The sequence below is a fragment of the Microcaecilia unicolor genome, chromosome 4 (genome assembly GCF_901765095.1).
Source record: "Microcaecilia unicolor chromosome 4, aMicUni1.1, whole genome shotgun sequence".
Lineage (NCBI taxonomy): Eukaryota > Metazoa > Chordata > Amphibia > Gymnophiona > Siphonopidae > Microcaecilia > Microcaecilia unicolor.
The window spans coordinates 151,882,086-151,894,993 of NC_044034.1; the positions used below are offsets into that span (position 1 = coordinate 151,882,086).

Here is a 12,908-nt window from a genome sequence, read left to right on the forward strand (position 1 = left end):
TAGGTATTATTAGGAAAGGAATGGAAAACAAAAATGAGGATGTTATAATGCCTTTGTATCGCTCCATGGTGCGACCACACCTCAAATATTGTGTTCAATTCTGGTCGCTGCATCTCAAAAAAGATATAGTGGAATTAGAAAAGGTGCAGAGAAGGACGACAAAAATGATAAAGGGGATGGGACGACTTCCCTATGAGGAAAGGCTAAAGCGCCTAGGGCTCTTCAGCTTGAAGAAAAGGTGGCTGAGGGGAGATATGATAGAGGTCTATAAAATAATGAGTGGAGTTGAATGGGTAGGTGTGAAGCATCTGTTTATGCTTTCCAAAAATACTAGGACTAGGGGGCATGCGATGATGCTACAATGTAGTAAATGTAAAACGAATTGGAGAAATTTTTCTTCACTCAACGTGTAATTAAATTCTGGAATTCGTTGCCAGAGAATGTGGTAAAGGCGGTTAACTTAGCGGAGTTTAAAAAAGGTTTGGACAGCTTCCTAAAGGAAAAGTCCATAGACCATTATTAAATGGACTTGGGGAAAATCCACTATTTCTGGGATAAGCAGTATAAAATGTTTTGTACTTTTTTGGGATCTTGCCAGGGGTTTGTGACCTGGATTGGCCACTGTTGGAAACAGGATGCTGGGCTTGACGGACCTTTGGTCTTTCCCAATATGGCAATACTTATGTACTTATGTAGAAAAATGGCCCCTAACTAAACTAAAATATGATATTTCCATAGCCCAGTGAATGCAGCACGTTTTCATACAGGACCTGAGATAACTATACATTTTATTTTTAGCTGCACTGCCATTACCCACTGTGCAATCAGACCTTTACACCAAAAAGCATAAAAGGAGTTTGTAATGTGATATACTATGCTATTAGGATCTTATGTCCTGCAAAATCCCTAGAAATACAGGTTCAGAGAGGGTTACAAAGAGACACAAAAATACGTTGTAAACGTGCAAAGCATCATATATAATAATACTATAATCTGATTAAAAAATAGTCTGAAAGAACCACGTTTTCAGTCTCTTCCTAAAAATACCATATGATGAATTTTGATGAACATACAAAGGTAGTGAATTCCAGAGCTCAACCGCAGAATAGTAATATGATCCTGAAAACATTCTCTTATATCTAACACCCTTGACAGATGGAAAACATAACATCAAACATTTGTGACTACGGGTTCTAGACTGACTACCTAACAAACTAATCAACAAATGAAAATTGGCAGGAATATCACCACTTAATGTTTTGAAAACTAGACAGCAAATCTTAAATTTAACCCACACTTCCATTGGCAACCAATGCAAATTCCAGAACAAAAGAGTCACATGGTCAGACCTATACTTTCGATAACTCAATCTTGCTGCCTTATTCTGAATTAGATATAATTTCTTTATAAGCTTCAATGACAGCCCAATATGCAAGGCATTGCAACAATCCAACATCAATAAAATTACAGATTGAACTAACACCCTAAAATTTTCTTGATGTTTGATCGAATAAGCTATAACTGTTTCAGTCTGAAGAAGGATTTTTTTTAAACAAACTAACCTGTGGTTCAAAAGTTAGTGATGAGTCCAAAAGGTCACCCAGTACTCTGGAAACTGTATCAATCTTGAAAATAGTACCATCAGTTAACCTAATAGATTCTGGAATAATATCCTTCTTCAAAACCAAATCAGAAAAATGTTGTCTTCTCCATATTAAGCTTTAATCTGTTCTCCATAGAGCAGCATTTAATTTGTTCTATGATCTCCAATACCCTCATAATAAAATGATGCAAGTTCACATGCACAGGAATCAATGTGATATAAAGAAGGTAGAAAGAGCTGTTATAAAGACGGAACATGGTATACAATGAGCTAATACAAGGGTATACATAACATGGCAATACATTCGCTTACTTAAGCTACTTATTTCTCCTGCATGTTTAGATGTAGTCAGCACAGTGCACTGCTCCTCTAGAAATACAATACTTCAGGCAATAAAGAGAAAGGCATACCTTTCTTTCTAGCTGTGTCATCTGGATCAAGATTCCTTGTTACTGTGACAACCTTAAGGACCAGATGATTTCCTCCTTGCCGAATCATATTAACTACTTGTCTGTGGCCAACCTTCACTACATTCTCATTGTTAACCTACAAGAAAAAGAAACACATATATTCAGCCCATGAGCGGAAACACTAGCTACAGAGCAATATAATTTTATTCATCCTGTACTTTCTGCAAAAGGTTACAAATGAATAGGTAATGGCAATTAACATTCATTGCTTCTGAGAATGCATTACAAACTGCCTTATATGAACTTGTCTTTCTTCAGTACTACTACTTCCTTTCCCCTTCTTTTCTAGGCTTAAAAGGAGACCACCAACATTCTCGAGTTGACAGTAACTTCTACTTCGGTATGTTTTCTAATTAAGGAAACCATGATTGACAGCTATATTCCACTAGTTCACACATGCACTGTTCTGGTGATTATATATTGATTAATAGCAAGTTAAAATTTTTCTTCATAGTATATCTAACTGCAACGAATGCTATCATCACTACTATTTTTTTCTTCTGTTTGTGCATCTTGTGCTGAACATTGTACATTAAAAAATGATCAGAGCTAACATTTATATACTGCCTTTTTGTAGTACAATCAAAGTGGTTTACATACTGAATTCAGGCACTTTCTCTGTCCCCAGTGGGCTCACAATCTAAGTTTTGTGTCTGGAGCAATGGAGGGTTAAGTGACTTGCCCAGGGTCACAAGGGGCTGCAGTGGGAATCAAACTCAGTTCCTCAGGCTTGCAGCCCACTGCACTAACCAATGGGCTATGCCTCTACTCCAGTGGTATAATAATCCTAACCACATGATGCTGGGTTCCATAACAGGAGTCACAATTCAGAAAAAGGATGTCAGAATCACTGTGGAAAATATGCTGAAATCCTCAGTTCAGTATCTAGTAGTTGTCAAAAAAGTAAACAGAATGTTAAGAATTATTCAGAAAGGGATAAAGAATAAAATGGAGACTATCATAATGCCATTGTAACCATCCATGGTGCAACTGCAACTTGACTACTCTGTGTCATTCTAGTCATCACACCACAAAAATATATTGCAGAACTAGAACTGGTACAAAGAAGAGCAATAAAAATAATAAAGAGGATGGAACAGCTCACCTACGAAGAAAAGTCAAACAGGAGAGGGCTTTCAAGCTTGGAGAATAGATGGCCAAGAGGGGATATAATACAGATCTATAAAATCACGAGTGGGATGGAATGTGTTAATAGAGAACAGCTGTTTACCCTTTTATGTTTAACAATTTGTATTAAACAAGAATAAAATACAGTAATATAAACAAGCCACTTATCCCCGGATTCTATATAGCGTGCCTAGCGTTCCACGCCAAAATCCTGGTGGATTCTACAATAGCGCATAACTTAATTGGCTTAAAAAGGCAATCAGCATTAACAGCACGTAACAAGCAATAATGAGCACTAATTGGTAATAAGAATTTACGCTCACAAATCGCTATGCATATTCTGTAATGCAGAGTGTCTTAATATGCACAGGCAAAAAGGGGCATGGTTATGGGCGAGGAAATGGGCATTCCAAAATTTACATGCATAGTTATAGAATATGGCCCAGTGTGCCTAAATCTACATGCCGTGATTTACGCCATTTTTTCATTGATGTAAATGGATGAACATATTTTTAGGCAGTAGGAAGCCAACTAAGCATATTCTATATACTTTACCTAACTCTAGGCGCCGCTTAAGAATACGCTTAGGTGAAAATGTTTTCCACACAGATATTTTAGGCGCCATATATAGAATCTCCCCTTATGGTTCAATATTTTAATACTACCTCTTCCTAACCTTAAAACCTATCCTCTCCCCCAACCCTTGCTGTGCAACACTGTACAAAAAGATGGTGAATGAAGTGTAATTCCACAGGAAACATTCTAAAATTACAGATAGTTGAACACTTAATGCAACGCCAAGTCGCAGTTAAACAAAGAAGGCCCCCCACATAATGCAGCAATATACCCAACATATCCCTTTAACCCACCTCCCCTCCAGAACTCCCTACCATGTATAGCAGAACCTTCGAACAACCAAACTCCCCAGATCCTCTTAACAAAGCAAACCAAATGCCATGGCTTTACCCTTTTAAATAATATTAAGATTAGGGGGCATACATTAAAACTAAATAGCAGAACATTTAATGCAAACTGGAGGAAGTTCTTTCTCTCCCCCCCCCCCCCCCCCCCCCCCACTCAACATGTAATTAAGCTGTGGAACTTGCTGCTTGATGATGTGTTCAAGGAAGTTTGAATAGTTGGGTTTAAAAATGGTTTATACAAGTTCCTGGAGGAAAGTCCATAAATCATTATTAGTACAAAGTATTTAAGCATTGCTATACTGGAACAGACTGAAGGTCCATCAAAGCCCAGTATCCTGTTTCCAAAAGTAGCCAATCCAGATCACTAATACCGGACAAGATCCCAAAAGAGTAAAACAGAGCTGCTTACAACCAGGATTAAGCAGGATTTTCGCCATGTTCACCTTAATAATGGTTTATGCACTTTTCTTCCAGGAACTCAGTCAAAACTTTTTTAAAACCATGCTATGCGAATAGCTTTTACCACATTCTCTGGCAATGAATTCCAGAGCTTAATTATACATTGCAAGTATGCATTTTTTCTGCATTGTTTAAAATGTGTGACTTATTAAATTCATTGCATGCTCTCTAGTCCTTAAATTTTTAGAAAGAATATACAAGCATTCCACTCCACTCACTATTTTATAGACCTCTATAATATCTTCCTCAACTGTTTCTCCAAGATGAGGAGCCCTAACCTTTTTAATTTAAAGAAGTCTTTAATAAGAACCAAGAACCAGATACAATGCCATTCCATCCCTTTTATTATTTTGGTCACCCTTTTCTGTAACTTTTCCAATTCAGCTATATCTATATTTTGAGATGCAGTGACCAGAATTGCACATACAGAGTTTCATGAAAGACATTGCTTACCTCCTAGTGTCAACAATAAGGAATGGATTTATTTCTTGGGATCTTACTGGGTACTTGTGACTGGGATTGGTCACTGTTGAAGAGAGGATGCTGGGCTTGACAGACCTTTGTTCTGACCTGGTATGGCACATCTTATGCTTTTATAACATGATACAATGTACAACATTGTGAATCTCATCAACACTTAAATATTGCTTCTTTTTTTAGATTTAGATCACACTTACATATTAACATAGTGACATAGTAGATGACGGCAGAAAAAGACCTTCATGGTCCATCCAATCTGCCCAACAAGTCAAACTCATATGTGTTACTTTTTGTATATATCTTACTTTGATTTGTAACTGTCATTTTCAGGGCACAGACCATACAAGTCTGCCCAGCACTATCCCCGCCTCCCAACCACCAGTCCCGCCTCCCACCACCGGCTCTGGCACAGACAGTATAAGTCTGCCCAGCACTATCCCTGCCCCAACCACCAGCCCCGCCTCCCACCACTGGCTCTGGAACAGACCATATAAGTCTGCCTAACACTATCCCCGCCTCCCAACCACCAGCCCCGCCTCCCACCACTAGCTCTGCCACCCAATCTTCTTTTCCATAGCAGTTCAATCCAAGTGTGCCCTGCCCAAGAGGGTTTATAATCTAACCATCTGATATTCCTGCCTGAATAAGTCACTTATGACCATTTAAGTGGTGATGCTCTATGGCATTTAACCAGTGTCACTGAATATCACCACAGACCGCTCTGCATTGTCCAGTTAGTGCCAGGGGTGGTCCGTGGATGGAGATTGGGCAGAGCGCAGGAGACAGGACTTAACCAGTTAGCGGCCATAATCAGATTGCTAAATGGTTAAGTAAGTGACTAAACTTACGGCAGCAAGAAGTCTGTTCTAACTCCACTGCAAAGCTAACCGGGCAGTGGTCTACATATTGGTCAGAACCCAGTTAACTTCTAGCTTGTGGCATCAGCATTCATGGTTCCCTCCCTTGTGATCCTGATCCCCCCCATTCCCTCCCACCCCCCGATGTGCACAAGGAACAACAAAGTCTCCCTTCCCCACCCATTGCTGCTGCTGCTGCTACAAAATGACCTCTACCAGCTGCCATGGGCAGGAATGTGTGGGCATTGTTCCTGCCCTTTGGACCACCAGGCATACATGAGGAAGTCCCAGGGGTGCCTATGTGGGTGGGGGGGGGGGGGGCTCAGTCAGCCTTCTGCACATTGGGGGTGGGAGGGAGAAGGATCAGGATCACAGGGAGGGAGAAAGGAATTGGAGTGGCAGAGGGCACCAACTTGCATCCCTTATGTGGGTCCTGGCCAATATTCAGCCAGGCCCACATATTTATGTCTTATGCAGGTCCTGGCTTAATATTGACTAGGACCCACATAAGATCTGGCGGCCAGCACAATTTTAATAGCCCCTGATATTCAATGCCAGTGCCTACACATTGCCCACCATTGAATATGTGGGGCTAATTTTGCCAATGGTGGTCAGCATAAAAAAAACCTGATCAATGCAGGCTGAATATTGACCGGTAAGTTTATACCTGAGGCTTAGGTGACTTGCCCAAGGAGCATCAGCAGAATCGGAAACTTGATTTTCCCTGGTTGTCAGCCCACTGTTCTAAACACTAGACAGTCCACTGTAAACATTTTAATAACAGCTTCAGAAGGTGCTTTCAGCAAGACCTGCTTAAGATATATCAGTAACAGTGGTCACAGGTCTCAGACTGCAGTCCAGTAAATCCTGAATACACTGAAAAATATGAACTGATTGGTGGCTGCTTTTTAAAAAAAAACATATTTCATCCTTAGGTTCATGAAATATATTTTCACATATAAATGTGAAAGGAAGGTAGATAGAAAGTGTAGATTCCGGATACTCCTTTCTGAATAAGGTTACTGAAGGCAGTCACTCATGATGTGTGCGAGTCATGCTGTATACATGATGGAGAATGGCAAGAATTACACCAGTTTCAGACTGGGGATGAAGGTTTACTAAGCTCAAAATGTTCCAGCTTTGTGACAGCACTAAGATACCACCCCTGACATACACTACTTCTGACTACAACAGCCAAACCCGGAGGCCAATGATCAGAGAGGCAACAACTGCTCAGGGCTCATAGGGGCAGCGTTAGCCTGAAGAGCAGCAGAGCAGCAGCTTAGGGCTCAGGTATGGCAGCTTGGGTCACGGAGAACATCAGGGCAAGAGTGACCCCACAGGCCAGAAAATCAACAGCTTGTGCCGCAATAAGGCGAGGAGATGGAGGTAGGTAGTCATTGAGAGAAAATGATGGAGAAGGACCAGTGAGAAAGACTACGGAGAAGAGGGAGAGAGACAGACTGATGAGAAAGGGCCAGAGAGAGTTGAGAATGGGGGAAGAAGGGGAGAGGGAGAATGGTGAGGAATGGCGGGAGGAAATGATTGATGGGGAGGAGCTAGAGATAGTAAGACTAAGGGGGTCTGGGTTTAGATAAACATAGAATCAGAGAAAAATGTAGGTAGATAAAGACCAAATGGCCCATCCAGTCTGCCCATCCATGCCATCTACTCTCCCTATCACTCCCTTAGAGATCCTATGTACTTTGTCCCAAGCTTTCTTAAATTCAAATACTGTTTTTATCTCCACCACTTCCACCGGGAAGCTGTTTCAAAAATTCACCACCCTTTCCATAAAGAAGGATTTCATCAGGTTACTTCCAAGTCTATCCCTTTCACGTTCATCTTATGCCTCCTCATTCCAGAGCTTCTTTGCAATTAAAAGAGACTCAATTCCTGTGCATTTATGCCGCATAGGTATTTAATTGTCTATCATATCGTCCCTCTCTTGCCTTTCTACCAAAGTATACATATTAAGTGTCCCCATACACTTTATCACGAAGATCAATGACCATTTTAGTAGCCACCCTCTGGACCGACTCCATCCTGATTATATCTTTTTTTTTTAAGGTGTAGTCTCCAGAATTGTATACAATATTTTAAATGAAGTCTCTACAGAGTCTTCTACAAGGGCATCATCATCTCCTTTCTCCTACTGGCCATTCCTCTTCCTAAAAGCACAGGCAAGCAGTCTGCAAGATTCAGAAGAGCAACAAAGAAGAGCAGACCCAAGTGATGGAGCAAAATAAAATCCATTCAACGCAGGTAAGCAAAAACAGCATACAAGAGAGAGAGAGAGAGAGAGAGAGAGAGAGAGAGAGAGAGAGAGAGAGAGAGAGAGAGATAGAAAGCGCTATAGAAAGGCTAGGGGAGGAGATAGACTGATGGAGAGGGGCTGGGGAGAGAGAGAAAGAGAGAGAGATTAATGGGCAGGAACTGGGGAAGAGAGAGAAGGGGAAACTAAGGGGACGGAGAAACTGAAAAGGGTATGGAGTGAGCGAATTGTGGGGCAGGGAGTGGAGGGGACTGGACTTGGGGGTGAGGGATAAGCTGAGGGAGTGCACACTCTCAAAAAGGGTGGGAAGTCTTAGGTTGGGGTGATAAAGTGCAGTAGGACTATTTTTAATAGTGAGTTAATGGAAATAAAGGTTCAACCAAACAAAGAAAAGGGGGATACTTTTTATTATTCAAACAACACACTTTCAGATCAACTTTCAGGAGCTAATATGCCATTCACCAGGACAGGTCGGAACTTTAGGAAGTGTCAGCTCCCAAAAGAAAGTCAAGAAATATAATAAAATAGTCCAATGAAAAGGTATCACCCTATAAATGTTCTTATGTTTTGTTAACTTTTTTTTTTTCCAAACAGTGGGAAAACAAACATACTTGTGAATTGTACATGTTGGACAGCTTACAAACCTGTGAGGTGCTGACCCTTTTCCCAACATACACATCCCTATTTTCCTAGAATTAAACAATTATATTTGCCAGAACAGAAGTATTTGCCAAGTAAATGATAAATGTATTGTATGCTTACTTCTTTTAATTTGATATTTCCAAAGATAGATGAAATAGATTTTTAAAACCTCTGAGAAACTCAAGAAAATGTTTATTTAGGTATTCTTACTGCAATACATTTTTGTATGTAAAGCAGTTGTTTTCGTTTTTTGTTTTTATGCTGTTTGTATATATGAAAGTGGCAGTGTTAGGGGCAATTCAGACAGCAGCAGAAAACACATCCAGAGGGCAGTGAAATTCTGCTGCTGGCCTGAAAACTTACACACAGAAATTAGGTCTTCAAGTGAGCAAGTCTAACTAATGCATTGAAATGGCAACACAGTCACCACTCCAAGGTATTTTCAGTAGCACTATTTAAATGTATAGCACAGCTGAATATACAAATAAAACATAACTAGCAGCTCTTTACATTTTCTAGTGTGTGCAGTGGTTGAAATTCAAGCCCAATTTCTTTTATCATATTTATTGTACAGTAACTCTGCATTAACTTGAATATACCTTCTCTTTTACTCAGGGACTGTACTGGATAAATACCTAGGTAAGGTGAGCTGAGCCACTGGAGGTGAACATTTCCTCTCTTACCTTACCAAAGATACACATATCAGTGCAATCCCTGTGGGATAGATAAGAAATCTCTCAATTCTCAGGAATTTCTCCCCCCTCCCCTTTTAATTATTTTTGCAACACTTACTGCTTAGGTGTAATATCTGCCTGCCTCCCATTTCTATTGCTTGAGATTCCTCTCGTCATATTGCTGTGTAAGAACCTTCTCAGGACAGAAAAGCTGTGAAAAGGCATCACCAATGTGGGGAAAGTGTTATCCTGTATGTGTTCAGTCTACAGCCGGTACAACAATACAAAGAGAAAAGCATATCTTGTATAATTAACACATACACAAGCTTGTCAAAATGGCTCCTTACTTGTTCTAAGTACCCCTAAAAAGCAAGGCCTTCTACTGATTGCAAAATTCAACAGTGGAATCACAGGTAGAAATGTCGTATTTATTATAAAGATGGAGAAAACCTGTACAAGGGCGCTAACCATTTTGTCCTTACTAGTGAATTCAGGGTTTCTACAAGCTCTGAGGCTACTGATGCTAAAAGAAGAGAAGAGGAGAGGAGATGATGACAACCTCCAAGGGGAAGTATTACGAGGCAGAAAATGTTTAACAAAACTTGTGTTGTCTTTTTTCCTGAGGTGTGCTGGGTCTCAGGAGGAACACTTAGGCACAAGGGGATGGCTCTCAGGGGGAACACTTAGACACAAGAAGGTGAGTCCCTTGTATTCAAAAAGCCTAGGACTTGAGAGAAGAGGTCAATAACCTAACTGATGATCTTGAGATGCTAGAATTTTCCTATAATAAAAATCCCACGGAAGTGAAGAGGAAAAAGAAGACAGAAATTAAATTCTCCTGCAAGATGTGAGCTCAGCCTAGTGAAGATGATGGCTTTGGCCTAGAAAGAAGAACTTTGGGTATCCCACTGATCAGATGTTCATCTTAACCTGCAGATAAGTGAATTTGGGGTCTGCCAGAGAAGAAATGAATTAGAAGATCCAGAGAGTCCATGAGCCATTATTAACTTTGGTCTTAAAATTCAGGATTCCAGAGTAATCTGGATTAAGTCTGTAGCTGCATTCTCCCCTCTCCCCCTCAATAATTCTTCAATAAAGACACCTTTCCTTTGAACCCCAAATCTGTGTGTGCCTGGATTTTCATGCTTTCTGACCCACTGATTGGAAACTGGTTTTGGTGAAATTCGTACAGCCAGTGCCCTGGAAGACTGCTTCCCACCTGTCCAGCACTAGCTCTAGAGGTACGGGGTACAAATTAGCTACCTACCCCCATCCAGATCCTGTGTAATTGATAAAAGGTACCCCAGGCTGATCTCTGCAAGATCATTTGTTTTGACAAGTAATACACCCAGCCTCTGTGACATTAACTAGGCAGACCCAGGATCCCCTCATTCGTCTTCCATCTATCACATTTAAGACCAACAAGTAGAAGCCACAACACTTACTGTATCTATGTTTCTTGTTAAAGACACTTTAGATCTGAACTTTTAGAGAAAGCTTTTGCCCTTGTAGATAGCTAGATTAAAGCTCACAAGTTAAAACTAAATACTAACAAGACTATGGGGCTCTTTCACTAGATTTGCACTTACCATGGCTTAATGGAAAAAAATTAATATATGGTAAATATAAAGTAATGCTGTAGCTATTGGGAGCCTTCCAGCATGTCCTCTGCAGTTCCTGCATAAGTGTTCATTAGCTCGCAGCACTCTAATTACATTTAGCATAGATGTAATTAGTGTAATCTAATCTAGTTGCCATACTGGGACAGACCGAAGGTCCTTCAAGCCCAGCATCCTGTTTCCAACAGTGGCCAATCTAGGTTACAAGTACCGGGCAAGATCCCAAAACAGTATAATACATTTTATGCTGCTTATTCTAGAAATAAGCAATGGATTTTCCCAAGTCCATCTTAATAATGACTTATGGACTTTTCTTTTAGGAAACTATACAACCCTTTTTTTTAAACCCTGCTAAGCTAACTGCTTTTACCACATTCTCTGGCAATGAATTCCAGAGTTTAATTACACGTTGAGGTAAGAAATACTTTCTCTGATTTGTTTTAAATTTATAACTTTGTAATTTCATTGTGTGCCCCCTAGTCCTAGAGTTTTGGAAAGAGTAAACAAGTGATTCACGTCTACCCGTTCAACTCCGCTCATTATTTTATAGACCTCTATCATATCTCCCCTCAGCCATCTTTTCTCCAAGCTGAACAGCCCTAGCCGCTTTAGCCTTTTCTCATAGGGAAATCATCCCATCCCCTTTATCATTTTTGTAACCCTTCTCTGTACCTTTTCTAATTACACTATATCTTTTTTGAGACGTGGTGACCAGAATTCCACACAATATTCAAGGTGTGGTCACACCATGGAGTGATACAAAGGCATTATAACATCCTCATTTTTGTTTTTCATTCCTTTCCTAATTATACCTAACATTCTATTTGTTTTCGTAGCCGCCACCACACACTGAGCAGAGGGTTTCAAGATATCAACAATGACGCCTAGATCCGTTTCCTGGTCGGTGACTCCTAATGTGGAACCTTGCATTACGTAGCTATAGTTCGGCTTCCTCTTTCCCACATGCATCACTGTGCTCTTTCTCTTTAAAAGTCATCTGCCATTTGATGCCCAGTCTCAAAAGGTCCTCTTTATAATTTTTCACAATCCTCTTGTGATTTAACAACTTTGAATAACTTTGTGTCATCAGCAAATTTAATTACCTCACTAGTTACTCCCATCTCCAGGTCATTTATAAATATGTTAAAAAGCAACGGTCCCAACGCAGACCCCTGGGGAACCCCCACTAACTACCCTTCTCCATTAAGAATACTGACCATTTAACCCTACTCTCTGTTTTCTATCTTTTAACCAGTTTTTAATCCATAATATAAATAAATATAATATAAATGTGAATATACACAACTCCTTCACATATACTCAGAATTGTCTTATAATATTCTGCTTGTTGTACTATTATCTTGTTTTATCCTTATCATATTGCCCAAGAACCTTCTATAACACAAAAATGTTTATTTCTAATGTATGTCCACCTTTCATGATGTATTGTAAGCCACATTGAGCCTGCAAAGAGGTGGGAAAATGTGGGATACAAATGCAATAAATAAATAAATAATAGAACACTACCTCCTATCCCTTGACTCTCCAGTTTCTTCTGGAGTCTTTCAAGAGGTACGTTTTCAAATGCCTTTTGAAAATCCTTAGCACCTTTAATTGATCCATGCTAATTGCACAAGTGATTGTTCATGTGTGGTATGTGCCCCATGCTACCTAAAATATGCCATCCATGCCCATTCTCAATGCATGCCCTGCCTAACTGCAACCTTCCAAACACAAAATGTACTTAATGTATGAATTTACTTTTGTTCAATGCTGTT

General features: G+C 40.0%; 1 protein-coding gene across 1 annotated transcript in view; it reads right to left on the reverse strand.

Moving 5' to 3' along the window:
* Nucleotides 1-12,908, reverse strand: part of SHANK2 (SH3 and multiple ankyrin repeat domains 2) — an 846,275-nt gene that overhangs the window by 110,442 nt on the left and 722,925 nt on the right. Inside the window, 1 exon segment of the mRNA XM_030200750.1 lies at nucleotides 2,014-2,149. Within this exon segment, the coding sequence (XP_030056610.1) occupies nucleotides 2,014-2,149 (136 nt within the window).